Here is a 19,900-nt window from a genome sequence, read left to right as displayed (position 1 = left end):
TCCTTGAAAACTTCAGAAGAAGAACAAAGGAGACTAGAAAGCAAGCACAGAGTCCAGCCCGAGGACAGAGAGAGCCTGGGCCTGGTGCTGGGAACACAAGTGTCTCTCCAGGGCCCTGGTTGCCTGGCAGGCAGTGGAGGCGCAGAGCGGGGCCGCCTGAGTCTCCCTGCACTCACTGCACTCAGGGCCCGCTGGGTTGGCTGACTCTGCAAGGGTCAAATTCAAGGGCACAAAGTTGTTGAAGAAAAGGGAAATTTCAACAGACTCCAGATGATCCCTGGACAATCGTGAGTCCGGGAGCTTCAGAGAAGGATTTAAGGCTCTGTTTCCCCTTGCCTTGGGGACTCAGGCCATCCTGACCACAGGGATTTTGAGAGTGTGGGGTGAGATCTGCCTTCTGGACCCTTGCCACTGATGATGAGAAATGGCAGGACCAGGTTGGCAGTGGTCACCATAACGTCCTTACCTGGGAGGCAGAGGGATTCCACTACACAGGCATATTTCTGGAGGTATAAAAAGCAGTCTTAAAACTCTAAGCATTTATGCTTAGGGTGTTCAGAATGCTTCTCACATATGCTGACACAATGCACTAGAAAGAACTGGAAAGAAGATGGTTCCAATGGGCATAACAAGTTCCCTCCTTCCTTCTTTCACCTAGCCCACAGTCGGGGTGAAATCTGAGCACTGGCTTTCACCTTATGCCAGGTGGAGTCTTCTGCAGAGCCTCCTCAAAAGCTGCAGCATCAGGTGATGGAAATGGGTTCGGCATGCCGATAAACCACTGTCCAGAAAAGGGCCCTGATTGGTAGCATCTGCTTATTTCCACAGTGTAAATTTTCTTGCTGTGGCTGATTTCAGGCTGCCAGCAGTTTCAGCTCTGACTCTCAGAATTCCTGAAAATGTAACTCTTGGCTCTCAAAAGCTGGTGCAAGCCAGCTCCAGTATGCCACGGGTTTGGGCTGCAGAAGAGGTTTGGCCACATAGTAATTTTACTAGTATTTTTAACCTCACTGGGTGCTTGTATAAGAAGGGGGCCTAGTGGTTTCTGACTTTAATGGGACAGAAACTCTCTGATCAGCATCTCAATTAATTTCCAAAACACCTTGGACACTTCATGAGAAGAATAAAGCAGACTAGAAAGAAAGAGGAGACTCCAGCTTGAGGACAAAGAGCCTGGGCCTGAGGCTGGGAACACAACTGTCTCTCCAGGAACCTGGCTGTCTGGCAATGGCTGGACGGTGGTTTACCACAGAGGTCCCTGTGAGTATGCAATGAAGTGTGTGGGAAGAGCCCAGCAGCACCCCTGGCAATGCTCTGTTATTGTTATTATTGTTGTTTTACCCACTGTGCTTCCATGAAGGGTATTGTTTGAAGAAAATTTTACAGCTGCACCCTGTGCAATCCTTGCTCATATCTTCTAGGACCCTAAAAACACAAACACACACACACACATATATATCATACCCCTATCCCATTTCCTTTGCAGCCCTGGTGTCGCTGCTCCATTTTATTAAAGCAGAAAAGCAGTGACAATTATTTTCATAATGAACTGGCTCTTCAAATTAATGCCAATTACACTATGCAATCATGATTAAGATTATGCATTAATCAACGGTGCCAACCTACTTATTAGCCTCTTTAAATACTGATCATGAGGAATGTATGGGAAGGGAGAAAATGGAGACGAGCCAGTTTAGATGGGGAGCTGCTTCTAAGTGGGGCGGGAGTTCTCTCCAGGAGCCAAGACCCAAAGCAGCCTGTCTTGCAGTGAGCAGAACTCAGATCAGAACCCAGCCAGACAGACACCTGGGCTTCTGAAGCTGTGAGCTCTACAGAAGCTGTCTGCACAAAATGGAGAAGAGGCAGGGAGACCCAGAAAGATTTAGTGTCCCTTTCCTCCCATCCAGCAGCACTAAGAGAAGTGCAGCTGACACCCTCTTCCTCAGCTAATGTCATCCCAGTCTTAGGTCAGGGCCCCGGAAATGCAGAGCCTAAAACAGGGATTCGGGAACATGGGGTTGATAGAGGGGCAGGGTGCTTTTCAGGAATACCTTGTAGAGAAATGAACAGGGAAGGATAGAGAAGGAAACAGGGCTGGGCAAAGATAAAACCTCACGTAGGACCTGGCTTTTTTGCCTGATGCAAAATGTGTGTGGCAGGGAACTAGGAGAGACTTTGGAGCATATATCACACCACCCTGAGAAGAGCTATCCCCACCCTGAGAAGCCAGTCCTTGGCTGCAGGCTGTCCCCAGGGTCCAGATGAGTGGCCTAATCTTCTGAGCAAGCGGGTTCTTTCCCCAGAATTAAGAGGAAAGAGTGGGACCTGTGGCATTTAGAACCCTCTCTGGACCCCATGCTGCCTGAGTGCCCAGAGACATTCACACTTTTGGGGCCACCTTGCCCTTGCATGTTCACGTAGAATGGCTCCCGTCCTTGCACTGTGGTTTGGGGGTGGCCTCTCCGCTCCCCTCCAGTGTCTCCTCCTGCTCCAGCTTCCTTCTCTGCTGAGTTTCCTGGACCCTCTCTCATCCCACCTCCTGCACCTCATGTCCTCTTTCTGCCTTGATTCATCTCTGCTAGACATTGCCACCTTCTTTTCTTTTTCCCCAAAGAGCACAAGCTGGTGCTAGTTTTCTGTGGTCAGACTGTTCTAGTGATGAGACTCCTGGAGGGAAGGAAGGGAGGGAGGGAAGGAGGGAGGAAGGGAGGAGGAGAAGGGAAGATGACACCAGGCTGCAGGCTCAACTTGCAAGAAAGCATGGGGTGTCACTGTAAAAAATACCTGGCCCCTTCCTGCCTGGGGATTTCTCACTGGGTTTGCCCACCTTCTGCCCACCTTCAGGCCTGTGTTAGAGTCTCTTCCTCACTCTCCCTTTTCTTGGTGCACTTCATTCCATTCTCATCTCTTAGGCTTTCTCCTTCTCCCTCACACCTTCCCCTCTCAATCACTCAGCATCCTATCTTTGTGTCTTTTGCTCAGCAGTTTATTTCTGTCCCCTTATCTTCCCCATCCAGGCCTTGAGTTGATTTTCTTAAGAAAAGATCCACTTATCTCCAAGATAAAGGTCACCATTCCCTTAGAGGAGGTTACAAACCACTGCTCAATGTCTAAGTCCAGCCTAGCACCTGTTCTTGTCAATAAAGTTTTATTGAAACACAGATGTATTCCTTAGCTTACCTGTTGTCTCTAGCTGCCTCCTGCTGCAGTATCCACTTCAACAATGCCCATCTGGCCCACTAAGCCAAAAATATTTATACCCTGGTCCTTCACAGAAAACATTTGGTGGGCTCTGCTCTAGCCTGTGGAAGTTCAAATCTCATTTTGATTTTCTACATGACCCTGTTCCTCTCCTCCTCTAACAAGTGCCACTTATTTAGTCCTCACCTCACAGTGTCTCATGCCTTTACCTGTGTTGTTTCAGTTCCTCCTTATAACAATCAGCTTCTTGAAGTTTTCCCATTTTTCAGATGGAGAAACCCAGTTTCTGAGATGGAGATGCTTCCTCCAGTGGACAGAGTAGGGTTTGGATTGAGACAAGACTGTCGAGAAAGCCTGGACTGGGCATCTTTCCATGACTGCTTCTAACAGTGATGTGGGACATGCCTATCCTGCTGGGCTGAACTCTCCCAGAGCAGGGGCCTGGTGTTGACTGAGCCTACCCGAAGCCGTATAGAAATGGCCTTGTCCCACAACACGTGACCCTCTTTTGGGATAGGCAGGGCTGGTTTTCTTTGGATCTGTAAGGACCAGACCACTCTTCTTCTTTTTTTTTTAATTTGTGATTTTTAAAACATTTTAAAATAACAATAAATATTTGCTGTAAATAATTTGAAAGACTCAACAAAATAACAAAGAGAAGGATAAAAATCCATTAACCCCTTCTATCCAGAGATACTCACTGAAAATATTCTGGTATAAATCCTTCAAGCCGTTGTTCCATAAATATCAACACACGCTTTTTGTCTGATAAATCAGCATCATATTTTGTAGCTTTGCTGGGAGAGGGAAGAATGAACAGTTTTTGTATCATTAAGTATCCCTTTAGAGCAATGTTTAAAGGTTCTTTTTCTTACTACCAAGGTAAAGGACTTGGAAAACAAAAAAGCACATAATCTATTATCTTTTTACTTTCTAGAAAGCACCTCTGTTAACATTTTGGTGTATGTCCTTCTGGTGTTCCCTTTTTTATTTTAATTGAAATTGCATTAAATTTATAAATTAATTTGAGGAGAACTGACATCTTTACAATATTGAGCCATCCCTTCCAGGAGTAAGTTATGTCTCTCCATTTATTCAAGTCTTCTTTTATGTTCCCCAGTAAAGTTTTGTACTTTGCTTGATAGAGGAATTGCACATTTATTGTAAAGCATTTTATTTTTTTTGTTGTTGCTTTTGCGAGTAGGGTCTCTTTTATTCCTTGTAATTCCTCACTGTTTATTGCTGATATATAGGAAGACTATATGGTGTTCTTATTTGTATGCTAGCTGTTCACCAGACTATCTGCCCAGTTTCTAGTGTTTTCACCTGATTTTCTTGCATTTTTCAAAGGAAAAGTAATAAGCATCTGCAAGTAATATTATCCCTTTTCTGATTGCAATACCATGATTCATTCTTCATATCTTATTCATTGCATGACTCTAAGGTTTTCTCTCTTCTTTTTTGTGGTACTGGGGATTGAACCTAGGCTATGCTGTGCTGTAAAGGGTATTGTGAAGTTGCCCAGGCTGCTCCTACACTTATGATCTTCCTGCTTCAGCCTCCTCAGCAGCTGGAACTATTGGTATGGACTACCACACCTGGATTCCAAGAATATTTTATTATGAAGGATCTGTCACATACACATAAAATAGTAGCATAAATTCCCAGGTAGCCTCATGTTGTCCCCATAGCAATCAACCCATGACCTCCCACCCTATCCACACTCCTTTCACCTCATCTTCTCCCATATTTTGAAGCAAATTCCAGGCACCATATGTTCCTATACTTTGATGGTTAATGCCAGCTACCTGTTCTGCCATATGAGTAGGTTTTACTATATTGAATAATCTCTTGTTTTTGGACATTGAGTTGTTTCTATTTGTTTCAATATTACATTAAAAATATCCCCCTGTATAAATGTGTTAGGAATGGAATTCTTGAATCATATGGTATTTTGATCATTTGTTTTCCATTAAACATATAACACAATCCCAAGATAGCTTTTCTGATTAGAAATGTAACACAGGTTCACTGCAGAGGTTTCTGAAGATAAAGGAAAACATGACAAAGGAAATTAGTCACCCATAAGCCTATGGTGTGGCGGAAACCCCTCTTGGTGTTTTGGTATGCATTTTTCTCCTCTCGTTTTATGCATGTGTGCAGCGTGTTTATGCACACCACAGAGGCCTGTGCCTACATGTGTCACCACTTGAAAGTGTGCTGGGATCCCCTGAGAAGGGACACATTTATGTGTTCACTCTTTAAAACAGTCACCATTTTGTTCTCCTGCTTCCCTTTTTCTTTTTTCTTTTTAATAGACTTTATTTTTGGAGGGTTTTAGGCTCACAGCAAAATTGGGCCAAAAGTATGGAGATTTCCCACTTCCCTCCTGCCCCCCTGACAGCTCCCTGCCGTCAACATTCCTGCCATCGAGGTGCATTTGTTACAGTTGATGAACCTACACTGACACATCATTATCTCCCAGTGTGTAATTTACATTAGGGTTCACTCTTGGTGTTGTTCATTCTATGAGTTGTGACAAATGTGTAATGACATGTATCCACCATTATAGTATCAGACAGAATAGTTTCACTGCCCTAAAATTCCTCTGCACTTCCACCGATTCATCCTCCCTCACCCAGCCTCTGGCAACCACTGATCATTTTGCTGTCTCCATAGTTTTGCCTTTTCCAGAATGTCATATCACTGGAATTGTACAGTTTGCAACCATCTCAGATTGGCTTCTTTCACTTCAGAATATGCATTTAAGTTTCTTATTTTTTTTTCATGGCTTGATAGCTGATTTCTTTTAAGTGTAGAATAATATTTCATTGTGTGAATGAATGTACCAATTTCTTTAATCCATTCATCTAATGAAGGGTACCTTGGTTGCTTCCAAGTTTTGCAAATTATGATTAAAGCTACTATAAACATCTGTGGGCAGGTTATTTTGTTTTCACATCCTTTGAGAAAATTTCAAGCAGCCCAGCGGCTGGGCTGTATGGTAAAAGTGTGCGTAGTTTTGTAAGAATCTGAAAAACTGCCCAAGTGGCTGTACTATTTGACATTTCCACCAGCAATGAATGAGAGTTCCTGTTGCTCCACATCCTCACCAGCACTTGGTACTGTCGGTGTTCTGGATCTTGACCATTTAATAAGAGTGTAGTAGTATCTCTTTATTGTTTTAACTTGCATTTCCCTGATGATATGAATATGGAGTATCTTTTTATATGCTTATTTGCTGCTTGTATATCTTCTTTAGTGAAATGTCTGTCAAGTTCTTGGGTCCATTTTCCCTTCAGGTTGTTGGTTTTCTTGTGAATTTTAGGAGTTCTTCACATACTTTGGATAATAGTCCTTTATTGTATATATCTCAATATATGGGTTGTCTTTTTATTCTTTTAAGTATCTTTTGCAGAGCAGAAAATTTTAATTTTGATAAAGTCCCATTATCATTCTTATTTTCCTGGAACATGCCTTTGATGTTAAAAAATCATTACTAAGCTCAAGGTCTAGATGTTCTCAATGTTATCTATTAGTTTCATAGTTTTGTATTTTACATTTATATATGATCTATTTTGAGTTTATTTTTGTGAAAGGTATAAGTGGAGTGTATAGATTTTCCTTTCTTTTGCATCTGGATGCCCAGTTGTTCTAGCACCACTTGTTTGAAAAGCTATTGCTTCTCTATCGCCTTTATTTCTGTGGCAAAGATTAGTTGACTGTATTTATGTGAATGTATTTCTAGGCTCTCTGTTCCATCCCAGTGATCTATTTATCTGTTCTTATGCCAACAGCATGCTATCTCGGTTACTGTAGCATTATAGTACACCTTGAAATTGGGCAGTGTCAGTCTGCAACTCTATTCCTCTTCAATATTGTATTAGCCATAGGACGTATGCTACTATGTATTAGAGCATATATTTATGTGTCTTTTGCCACTCCATGTGCACTTTAAAATCTGTTTTTCAATATCCATAAAATAACTTGCTGGGAATTTTGATTGGGATTGCATTGGATCTATAAATCAAGTTGGGAAGAACTGACTTCTTGACAGTATTGGCTCTTTTTATCCATGAATATTGACGGTCTCTCCATTTATTTTTTCTTTGATTTCTTTCATCAGAGTTTTATAGTTTTCTTTAAATAGATTCTGTACATATTTTGTTAGCTTTGTATTTTTCTCTTTCAATGTTAATGTAAGTAATGTTGAATTTTTAATTTAAAATTCTACTTGTTCATTGCAGGTACATAGGAAAGCAATTGACTTTTATATATTAACTTTGTTCCCTGCCTCCTTGCTTTGATCATTTACTAGTTCCAGGAATTAGTTTGTCTAGTTTTGGTTTTTGTCAATTCTTTGGGTTTTTCTATATAGTCAATTATGTCATGAGGAAACAAAGATGATTTTATTTCTTTCTTCCCAGTTCTTATATATTTTACTTCCTTTTCTCATCTTCTATTAGCTAGGATTTCCATTAATAGTAATTACCTATTCCTCTTCCCACCCCTTGCAATCACCTTCTACTTTCTGTTTCTCTGGTGTTGACTACTCTAAGTACTTCATATAAATGGAATCTTACAGTATTCGTCTTTTTGTGATTGGCTTATTTCACTTAGCACTATGTCCTCACTGTTCGTCAGTTGTAGAGAGCCCTTCCTGGTCCTTGCCACAGCCCAGGAAGTTTATATTTGTCATCCCATGAAAAGTTATTGGAATTCTAGTGAGTTAATTCCAATCCACCACTTCCAGTGCAACCCATGGTGAGAATAAAGACACTAAGGCATATTTGTAGCTATGGGTAGCCAAGGGGTCCTAAGTCCAGCCTTGGTGATGGCCATCCAGAACAAAGGCCTCCACCCAAAGCCAAACCCAGATTTTATTCACTTATGAAGAAGGAAGTGGCTTGAGGATGAGTGACTATGTGGATGCAGGAAGTAGGTGGGTGCTGTGATCTGGGCTAGGTAGGAGGCCTGAAATCACCTCTGCCAATGCAGACAGAAGGATATGCAGAAAGAGTAATCTGCATAATACAACTGAGATGGCATCTAATGTTTTGGGGAAGGTGCTTCAGCTCTGATGTGTAATCTTTCAAGCCCCAGGAAGACATAACCTATATGAGGCTGGATGTCTCTATGTCCTGCTTCATCCTGGCTCACACATGGGAACAACAGGAGGAGTGGTTCTGGGGAAACATGCCTGTTATCTTCAAAGACTAACATCAGTACCTCAGCTAGACCGATATGCATTGCTTAAAGCCAATTGAAGGGATAACTAAAGGGTCCTATCCAGCTCTGTACATATCAATTCATGGAAATAGGGCCAGACTCAGCCAAACTGGAGACAATTGCTCCTCTTTCAAGGACAGTCACCCAGGTAGTCCTCCACAGTCAGTGTTGTAGAACATTTCTTCCATTTTATGACTAAATAATATTCCACTGAGTGTATACACCTCATTTTGATTATTCATTCATCCACTGATGGAGAGTTGAGTTGTTTCCACGTTTTCACTGTTGCGAATGCTATTAATATGGGAGTATAAATGTCTATTTGAGTCCTTGCTTTCAGTTCTGTGGGGTATATTCCTAGGAATTTTGGAACTGGGGATCATATGTTAATTCTGCTTTCAATTTTTTGAGGAACTGTTACACTGTTTTCCACAACAGTAGTATTGTTTCACATTTCTACCACTAGTGCAGAAGAATTCAAGTGTTTCAATATTTCCATCAATATTTGTTTTCAGAGTTTTTTAGAAAACATAATAGCTATCCTAATAAGTGTAAGACATTATCTCATTGAAGTTTTGATTTATATTTCCTTAGTAATTAGTGATATTGAGCACCTTTTTGTGTATTATTGACCATTTGTATATCTTCGTTTGGAGAAATGCTTTTTGTCCTAGTTATCATCTCGTCACTGGGGCAAAATATCCAACAACCACAAGTTAAAGGAGGAAAGGTATACTTCAGCTCACAGCTTGTAGAGGTTTCAGTCCCTAATGGGCTGGCTCAAAGCAAGGCATCATGACAGAGAGGCATCACAGAGGAGGAACATTTCATGGTGTGGCAAGCAGAAGTCAATGAGCAACAAGCAGCAGGCGGCAAAGCAAATCTCCCTTTCTCTTCTATCCTATCCGAGCTACAAGTCTTTTGGGTGGTTCTACCCATACCCAGGGTGGGCCTTTCCCTTATCCACACTCAGAACTATGCTAAACCAATCAGTGTACCAATTTAATACCACACAGCTTTAATCTAGTATCACACACCCTAGATCCAGGTAGTCCTAAAAAGCCTCATCTATGACCACATGAGGCTTTGGGGGAACATCTAGATATAAGCCATAACACTATTCACATCCCTTACCTATTTTTGAATGGAGTTATTTGTTTATTGTTGTTATCAAGTTTTAGAAGTTGTCTATACATTCTGGATACTAATCTCTTATCGGGTATATGATTTCCAAATACTTTCTCTCATTCTGTAGGTTGCATTTTTACTCTAGTAGTAAATCTTTTAATGTACAATATTGAAATTTTTTTCATTAAGTCCAGTTTGTCTGGTTTTTCTTTTCCTGCCTATAACTGCCAAATCCAATGTCATAAAGCTTTTACTGCTACCTTGTTTTCCTTTAAGAGTTTTATAATTTTAGGTCTTACATTTAGCAAGAAGCAAGTCTGAATTAGTAAATATGAGTTTTCTGGCTTTGTTCTTTTTCAAGATTATTTTAGCTATTCAGAAACCCTTGTGATTCCATGTTGATATTAAAATGAATTGTTCTATTTATGCAAAAAACATCATTAGGATTTTGATAGGGACTTATTGAATCTATAGATCACTTTGGATAGTACATATATACATTAGCATATATATATAATATAGTAGTAAAAATATATGGTATATATCTTAAGTATTTATATGTGTGTGTGTGTGTGTGTGTGTATGTATGTGTGTGCGGCATTATGTGGTATTAGGGATTAATCTAAGACCTTCACACTGAGCTACATCCTCAGGCATCTACCTTTCTAGCTAGCTAGCTAACTATCTGAGAAAGGATCTCAGTAAGTTCTCCAGGCTGGGCTTTAACTTGCAATCCTCCTGCTTCAGCCTCCAGCAGGACTGGAATTGGTTACAAGCCTGCACTGTGATGCCTGGTTGACATCTTCATAATATTTAGTTTTCTAATCCATAAATAAGAAATGTGTTTACATTTATTTATTTTTCTTTACTTTCTTTCAGCAATGTTTTGCAGTTTTTGTTGTACAAGTCCTTTATCTCTTTGGTTAACTTATAAGTATCTTATTTTTGATACTATTATAAATGGAATTGTTTTTTTAATTTCTTTTTCATTATTAGTGTATAACCAATGGAACTGATTTTTGTGTATTAACTTTATAGCCTGCTACTGCACTGAATTTATTATTCCTAAGAGGTTTTCGTGGAATATTGAGGATTTTCTACATATACAATTATATTATCTACAAACAGATAACTTTACTTCTTCTTTTGGAATTTAAATGGCTCTTATTTTCTTTTTATCACCCATTTTCTCTGGTTAGAACTGCCAAGACTATGTTGAATAGAGGTGACAAAAGCAGGCCTTGTTGCCTTGCTCTTGATCTTACAGGGAAAGTTCTTATTCTTTCACCATTGAATATGATATTTCTGTAGGTTTTTCAGTGTAGCTTTTATTATATCAAAGTAATTTCTTTTTCCTCCTGGTTTGTTACATACTTTTTAATCATAAAAAATGTTAAATTTTTCAAGTGCTTTTTCTGCATTGATTATAGTGATCCTATGTGTTTTGTTTTCACTTTATTCTGTTAATGTGCTACATTACTTGATCCATTTTTTTGTATGTTGAGCCATCCTTGCATTCCAGGGATAAATCCCACTTATTCATCCATCCATTTACTTTTAACCTGTGTGTGTGTGTGTGTGTGTGTGTGTGTGTGTGTGTGCATTTAAAGAGGATATCTTTCAGGAAATATAATGGCACGTGTTGCTTTCATCAACTCTGACAATGTGTCTTTTAATTGGTGCATTTAGACCATTATTTAAAGTTATAGTTGATAGATTTATATGTACCATATTTGTTACTGCTTTCTATTTGCTCCCTGTCATTCATTCCTATTTTGACCTTTAACTCTTTCTCCGCTATGTGATTTTATTGAGCATGTTTTACGATTCAACTTTCACTCCTCTTTAGCACATCAGTTGTACTTCTCTTTTTAGTGGTTGCCCTAGCATTTGCAATGTACATTTACAACTAATCCAGGTCCTTTCTCAAGTAATAGTACACCATTTATATTATAAACACCTTTTAATTACAAAATAATCCTAATTCTTCCCTCTTATTCTTGTATCAGCAGTGTCATTCAGTTTGCTTATCATGAGCATAAGTAAGTGTACATATGAATTTATTATTGCTGTTTTTTTAAAGAAGCTGTGTTATGTTAGATCAATTTAGAATAAGAAAATTTTCAATTTTTCCTTCACTTATTCTCTCTGCAGTGCTTTTACTTTCTTTATGTAAATCTTTGTTTCTGCCATGTATAAGTTTTCTTCTCTCTAAAGAACTTCTTTTAACATTTCCTGCAACACAGGTCCACTAAATGAAGTCTCTCAGTTTTTGTTTGTCTGACACAGTCTATATTTCTCTTCACATTTGAAGGATAATTTCGCAAGGTACAGAATTTTAAGTTTTTTTCCCTGAACACTTTAAATATTTCCCTGTACTCTTTTCTTGTTTGCATGATTTCTGAGAAGTCAGATGTAATTCTTTTTTTGCTCTTCCAGAGATAAGGTATATTTTTCCTCTGGCTTCTGTCAAGACTTTTCTTTATGTTTGCTTTTCTATTGTTTGAAAATGATATCCCTAGGTGTAGATTTGGAGATATTTATCCTACTTGGTATTTTCTCAGCTGCTCCTCAACCTCACTCTGTGACTTGATGTCCACACTAAATTCAAGGAAATCCTCAGTAATTATTTCAAATATTTTTTCTATTTATGTCTTTCTTCTGATATTTCCGATTCATATGTGTCACCACTTTTGTACTTCTTCTGCAGTTCTTGAATATTAAATTCTTTTTCTTTTTGTCTTTTATCTTTGCTTCTCAGTTTTGGAAGTTTCTATTGAGATTTTCTCAAGCTCAGAGATTCTCTTTCCTCAATCATGTTCAGTCTGCTACTAAGCTAATCAAAATCATTCTTTATTTCTGTTACAATGCTTTTGATGTCTAGCAGTTCTTTTTGTTTCTTTTTCTTAGCATTTCCATCTATTTGTTTGCATAGATCATCTGTTTTTGCATGCTGTCTACTTTACCCATTAAAGCCTTTGGCGCATTAACCAGTTATTTTGAATTCCCAGCCTGGTAATTTCAACATCCCTGCCATATCTGTGTCTGGCTTTTATACTTGCTTGGTCTCTTCACACTGACTTGTTGGTTTGTTTTTCTGTTTTGGTTTTTGTTTTGTTTCTTTCCATTTAGTACACCCACTAATGTTTTTCTTAATAACCAGACACAATGGCCTGAGTAAAAGAAACTGCCCTAGACAGGCTGTTATAGATGTGGAAGTAAGGTGTAGGGGAAGGGAAAGTGTTCTACAGCCCTGTGATTAGGAGTCAGTTGTCTGGTGAGCTTGTGCCTTTGGACTGTGAATTTCACAAGTATTTCTCACTGTCTCCACACCTCATAGATGGCTAGAGTTGGCTGGAGTTGGATTCCTCTCTTCCTTTGGATCAATAAGCACTAACAAATCTCAAACAGGTTAGGCTGTGGCTAACTAGTTTCACCTGAGAGCAGGCCTTTGTAAGAATATAAATCTCTGGCATATTTTGAGATAGTTCCTGCTTCTACCCAAAGCAGGTGTGGATTTTTCCCTAATAGTCACTACAGTAACCTGGGAGATTTCCAAGCATGATCTCACAGAACTGGGGTTCAGGCTGATGAATGGTCCTTTGTCAGTTTTTGTCTTTCAGGATTGTCCACGGTGAGCCTCTAGCAACTTGTCAATTGTAGTTTGGATTCTCCTCTAGTTCCCATGCATAGAGGTTTCTGTTCTGATAAATTATAATTCTTGCTATTCCCCTTTTTAGCTCTCCAAATCTGTAGGAGCAGTAGTTTGCCATGTGACTTCACTTCTCTTAGAGATCTATGAAGAGTTGTTAATTTTCCACTTTGCTCAGCTTTTTACTTGTTAGAATGGAATGGCAGCTTCCAGGCTTCTCACATGCCAGGCCGGAAACTAGAAATCACTATTTTTTCAAAATCAATTCAAAAATCCATCAACTGAATAAAGAAAGTGTTGTATATCCATACAAAGTAATAATATTTGGCAATAAAAAGGAATGGAGTACTGATACATGCTACAACAATGATAAACCTCAAAGATGCTAAGCATGAGAAGCCAGATGCAGAAAACACACACTGGATAATTCTATTTATATGAAATGTTCAGAAAAAAACAACTCCCTGGAGACAGAAAGCAAATTAGTGGTTTCTTGTGACTTGAGGTGAAATGACGACTGACCAGAAATTGTCACAAGGGATCTTACTACATGACAGAAAAGTTCTAAAACTAGATTGTGGTGAAGGTCACATGATTCATTAATTTACTAAAAATCATAGCTGTCTTTACAAAGGTGACTTTTGTCACCTCAATAAAGTTAATTTAAAGGTTTATTTGGAAAATGTAGAAAAGCTTTAAAACAAAGCAAGCAATGTCTCCTTTTATTCTTAATGACAATGACTTCAATTCTTCCTCCTTATCCTACTCTTTACTGAGTTGAACCATTACTGGATTCCTGCAAAAACCTTCACTGTTCATTTTTAAAACATCATATTTCCCATATCATTACATTTTTGCTGTTGTATGGATATAATACATTTACTTTTTATTTTTTTTCTTGATTGGACAATGCTAGATCTCCTTCTCCATACATAACCTGTGTGCCCATTTCTGGAGTGAATTTCTAAAAATCAAACAGTTGAGTCAAAGACAGACACATTTTTAATGCTTTTGGTGCATCTCTAGTGGTTGTTAGCAAAGGCAGGCTGTACAGGGCCTTTTTTCATCAACAGCTGAGCAGGTGTCTGTTTCTCAACACCTTCATCAAAGTCGCATGTGGTAATTTGTTTTATGTCTTTGCCAGTTACAAGAAAAAAAATGATACTCCATTGCTGATTTAAATTGACATTATTTATTAAGGAGACTGCACATACTTTCATTCATTAGTAGCTTATTTGTTGTTTTATTATTTTGTCCTGTGAAATGTCTATCCCTTTCCTTTGCCCATTTTTATACTGAAGTGCTTGTCTTTTCGTTGAGTTTAAGTTCTTTTTATAAAATACAAATATCAACCTTTACTGCTTTTTTCAAGACCGTTGTTTGGCATTTCATGTTCTCTATGGTTGTTTGATGTGTAGAAGTTTTACACTATTCCTGTGGAGTTAAATTTTTCTCCCACAACTCCTGACTTTATTGACATCCTTAGAAAGGCCTCTTCCACCCCAGCATTGTACCATAGTCACCTATATTTTCTCTTGTATGGTTTTATAGCGTTTCCTTTCCCTTTCTCTTATTTTCTTGCTACTTATTCTTTATTTCATCTAGAATTTATTTTAATTATGTATTCACATTGGAGTCTAACTTCAATTTCTCCAAATAATTGAATAATTGTCAGAGTACAATTAATGAATAATTCATCCTTTCTCTATCCATAGGAAATACCCACCTTTATCATGTTTTAAATACCTATCTCTAGTTGAGTCTCTTTCAAAGGACTTCTGTCTCACTCTTACAACATGGCTTTAATTATTTTTGTTTAATGATATGTTTTAAAATATGGCAATACAAATCATCTTTCATCATTCTTTTACAGACAGTTTTTGGTTATTATCTTGTATTTTGTCTTCGAGATACATTTTGGAGTCATTTTGTCCAGAAAAAGAAAAATCCTTCCATGATTCTGATTGGAATTAAATTAAACTAAAAAATTAATTTGTGAAAATTGATACTCGACCCATACTATGCAGTAATACATGTCTCCTTGTTTAAGTATATGTTTGCACCTCTCACTTTTTATTTGCTTTTGTCATTTTAAAGAAACCAAAACTGCACACTGCTTATTTGCTTTGTTGTTTGTTATTTAATTTTTTGCTGATATTATAAAGGAAATTCTTTTTCTGCTATGTTTTCCTACTGGTTGTCACTCATTCAAGGAAATACTATTAATTTGTGCTAACCAGTCATTTGACTCAACTGTCCTACTCACTCTTACTTGTTCTCATGGCTAGGGATTCTTTTAAGGGGTTTTCAGGGGGATATTCATATTTGCAAATAAGAATTATTCACTTCCAGAAGTTGTGCCTATAAATACATTTTCTGTCTTGCTGGTTGGTTAGCGGTACAGTGTGAATCTTTACTCACACTTTTTTTCTTTAACAAGAATGTGTCTAGTGTTTCCCTGGACATCGGTGATTGCGATATTAAAAGTAGATGTAACCTAAAGGCACTTCAAGGAAGTATCTTTTCTGGTGCTATTTTATTAAACATTCTTAATAGCAGTAGATATTGGATTTTATTAAATGCCTCCCTGCATTTTATGAATTGATCATATTTTTTCTCTTTCAACTATTGATGTAGTAGAATGGTATTCATAGATTTCTTCATGTTGAACTGGTGTTACATTCCTAAAATAAAACTCTGTGTGCTTATGGTATGTTATCCTTGTAATATTCTGGTAGATTATGCTTGCCAGAATTCTATTGAGAATTTTCACAGCAGTATTAATAAATTGATCATTTTATTTGGACCCTATCAGGTTCTATTGCCAGGAATTTGTTAGTTGGATGAAATAAACTAGAAGGATTTTCGTATTTCTTGTGTCCTAGTCCGGTTTCTATATAAGGCAATCATCTGCGGAATTACTGAACACTGGGTGTGGTTGGGGGTGTTTGCTTGCCCATGAGACCTTCTTAGCAAACCATTGCAGGATCTCCACCCCCTCCTCCCTACAACAGTCTTACCTGTCTCCCACAGGAGGAATCTTTGAGTATGCAGATGGCCCCAACGCCCAGGTCATGAACGCTGAGGAGCATGCCTTTCGATTTTCTGCCAACATCATCAACAGAAACAGGACCCTGCTGCCCAACACAACCTTGACTTATGACATCCAGAGGATTCACTTCCATGACAGCTTTGAGGCCACCAAGAAGGGTGAGTGTGCAGCTGCTTCCTGTTGTCTTCCCAGGGTACAGCTGCATTTCCCGTCCAATCCCAGAGCTCTGGGTGTGTTTGGGGTTAGAACCTTTTCCACTTGGTCTGGGGACCTTCCTCAGTCCCAGTTCAGCTCAGACCATCAGTCCCCAGCACCAGGAGGAGGGTGTCCATCAGGAACTGCCAGGCCACTGTCTGGGGCTGGAGGGAGCAGAAGCCGTGAAGGGTGGTTGGGGAGGGGGTCAGAGGCCAAGAAAGGCAGGGAGATAGTGAGGATCTGAGACTGGCTGCCAGGTGGAGGCTGCACAGGTCACCAGCACCTCTGAACCCAAGTGGACATTTTCAACCGTCCTTTATTCTTTTTTTAAAGTTTTATATTATTTTTGATGGACCAATAATTGTTGTAGATATTTATGGGGTATGATGTGGTGTTTTGTTACATGTATGCATTGTGGAATGATCAAATCAGAATAATTAGCATATCCATACCTTTAAGTGCTTTTCATTTGTGGTGAGAACATTTACAATCTTCTCTTTTAGCTATTTTAAAACATACATTATTATTAATTACAATTATCTTTCTCTGAAAGCTTGTTTTGTCTTTTGCTGAAATCCCACCCAAAATAATCAATATGTAAAATACATATAAGGCAAATAATGTGTAAATTCAAATGTGCAACATCTACTTGCTGTAAAGAGACTTAATAGAAACAGCAAAGCTGCTTCAGTGCCTACAACAATTTGACCCTAGATGCTATGGATGACCCTTGAAGTCTGACATTGGCCTCAGTATTTGGTATATTTTTGCTTTGTTTTGGCTGCAGAGTAATAAGAAAATCATAATTCATAAAAATAAACTGCAGTGAATCTAATTAAACAGTGTTCCCACCCTTGAATTTTTAAAAATGAGATAAAAACAAATGTGCTACATCCTTCTTAATTAGACGCATTTAAAATAATCCCAAGCTCCAGTGACTTGAGCTCTTCAAACACATACAAAGAAGATAACTTGTGTAATACCTGAATGAGTTAGAAGTTTCCAGTGTGGTATATTATACTCTGGAGTACACAAGTGTGCTTCCTTGAACTTTTTTAAAGAATAATTCATACACACATATACACACACATGCACATATACACACGCAGTCTGCCCCCCACATCCCATCCATGGGATCCACATCTGTGGATTCAGCCAACTACAGATCAAAAAACAGTTCAGGAAAAGTAATTACATCTGTAGTGAACATGTGCAGTTTTCCCTCAACCTTTTTTTAAACAATAAAACATAACACCTATTTACATAATTTTATACTGCGTTAGGTATTATAGACATAGTAATCCAAGGATGATGTAAAGTCTGTGAGAGGGCATGCATCAGGTATATGAAATACTCCATTTTATCTGAGGGACTTAAGCATATGCAAATTTTGGTATTCAGGGAGGTTCCTTGAACCAATTCCCTGCAGATTCCAGAGGAGGCAGCATATCTGAACTGTATTTTTCCATATACATTTGATTCAAATTTAACTTTAAGGCTTAGATAACTCTGGAAATAGCTTCCCCAGAACCATAGATTTCCATGTAACTCTGTTTAAATGTCTCAAGCTTAAGGAATCTCATTCCCCAAATAACTAGGTCAGCTTTCCTATGATGTGATATCATAGCCCCTTGCTCTTCTCCTTTGAAACCCTTATCACAATTTTTAGTTGAATATTTGTGTATTTAATATATTACTTGCTCTGTCCAACAACACCAAAGAAAAGGCTCTCTCTTGGTAATTGATGTATTCCCCTGGCACCTGGGAGATAGGAAGATGGTAGTTGCTCAATGAAATGATTGCTGAATGAGGCGACGAATGGATAGTGTGCGTTTAGGGTACGTAGCCTAAGCACCACTGGCCAGCTCCACTGTTGGCTGAGCCGAGGGAAGAGTGTCATCCGTGCATTTGGGGCAGACTGAGACCCACCCACAGGAGATTTGTCTCTTTCTAAAGAATCCCCAGTTTATAATCAAGAACAACTTTCTCCCAGGCCGGGACCCTTGATCTCTTAGACTCCCAGGCATAGACCTGCAATGTGCTACCTGCAGCTGTTTCTGTTTTCCAAAGCCCCATCACAGGTAAGCATCCCACTCTAGAAAAGCAACATGGCACAGCCTGGGAGTTATCTGTGACCTTTGACAAAATACCCCATGCTTTAGTTTCCTATCTTCTTGTCTATTAAATGGCTGCACCTCTGTAAAATGTATAGGACAGGTGCCTGGCACCATAGTCAGTATCATATTTGCTCTTGTTATACTGGGCTGCCTTCCTCGACACATGCCAAACCACCAAGTCAAGACCTGCCCTCTACTGCCCTGCTCCTTGCCTTGGGCAGAGAGGATCAGGGGGTTCCTAGTGCTGAGAACAATGACTGCCAACACTTTTGAACCACAGAGTCAGCCTACAGATAAACAAGAGACACCTACCCTGAATTAGCTGAAGAATTTCTTTACCCATCAGCCCTCTCTTTGCTCCAGCAAGCCCCCTCCCCACCTGTGTTCTCCTGCTCTCTTCCCCACTGTGGCCAGCACTGCACAGTGAATTATCCACCTTCCTGCTGAGTGCCCAGCCTTGTCCACCTAAAAAGTGACTAAAGCAAAACTGCTTAATAAAAAGATCAGGACACAGAACAAATGACTGGAGCCAGAACACAGAGGTCCATGTGAGTACAAGATGAAGAGGCCAGCTAGGCCTTAGTTCAGGTTTTCTAAAACAAAATCACTAAGATAATAATTATGACTCCCTAGTGACACACCTGCATCACTATATATATACAAATAAAGAACAAAATAGAAGATAGATAAATAAGAAGTAGGGAGAAGTTTGATAACTCCCCCAATTACCAATTCCATTGTTTCAAAAATATTTGAATGTACAGTATTTGCTAATTTGTTTCATTCACTCTACTAGTTGCTCTTAGCCATTGAACAAAAAGTTTTGTGCTTTTTATCTGTTCATTTCTTCTTTGTATAAGAGAATCTTTTTTTTTACTTATGTCTTGTACTCTGAGTAACTATTTTCAAGATAACAGTGCACAGCATATTAATGACTGTTATTCGCCTATTATTTTGTTATGAAATTTTGTTTTTTTCCTAAAATCAAAAAAGAAAATAGAAAAAAAAAAAGGAAAAAAGTAAAGTGGAAAACATAAGTTATTTGAAAAAGCCAACCAACCTCCTTGGGAAATTTGATATATGTACTTGCTGAGCACTCACTATGTCCCAGGTGTAGGGGACCCTGATGGGACCAGGAAGAGATGGCCAGTCCCTTGCACCACAAAACTTACATCTAGTGTGGCTGACATGACAGGTGCAGGACTGAGGGGGAGGAGAAGGAGGCTGGCACCTCAGCTTGATCAGGGAGCATTTGTTTATGAGGAAGGAAAACTTAAACTGGCTCAAAACAAACACATAACTACCACCCAAATCAAGCTATAGACC

At 38.9% G+C, this 19,900-nt stretch overlaps 1 protein-coding gene across 2 annotated transcripts in view; it reads left to right on the top strand.

Annotated features, from left to right (window-relative positions):
- Positions 1–19,900, top strand: part of Grik3 (glutamate receptor, ionotropic, kainate 3) — a 214,542-nt gene that overhangs the window by 112,678 nt on the left and 81,964 nt on the right. For both annotated transcript variants that reach the window (XR_001236122.1, XM_005395204.2), the window contains exon 2: positions 16,244–16,420. Coding sequence is in view for 1 of the 2 variants with exons in the window: in XM_005395204.2 (XP_005395261.1) it covers positions 16,244–16,420 (177 nt within the window). In the remaining variant the exon portion in view is untranslated. The remainder of the gene's footprint in view (positions 1–16,243; positions 16,421–19,900) is intronic.

This window comes from Chinchilla lanigera, unplaced genomic scaffold, assembly GCF_000276665.1.
Source record: "Chinchilla lanigera isolate Chin_1 unplaced genomic scaffold, ChiLan1.0 scaffold00051, whole genome shotgun sequence".
In the NCBI taxonomy this organism is placed as follows: Eukaryota; Metazoa; Chordata; class Mammalia; order Rodentia; family Chinchillidae; genus Chinchilla; species Chinchilla lanigera.
This window is presented reverse-complemented; position numbering and strand designations above follow the sequence as displayed.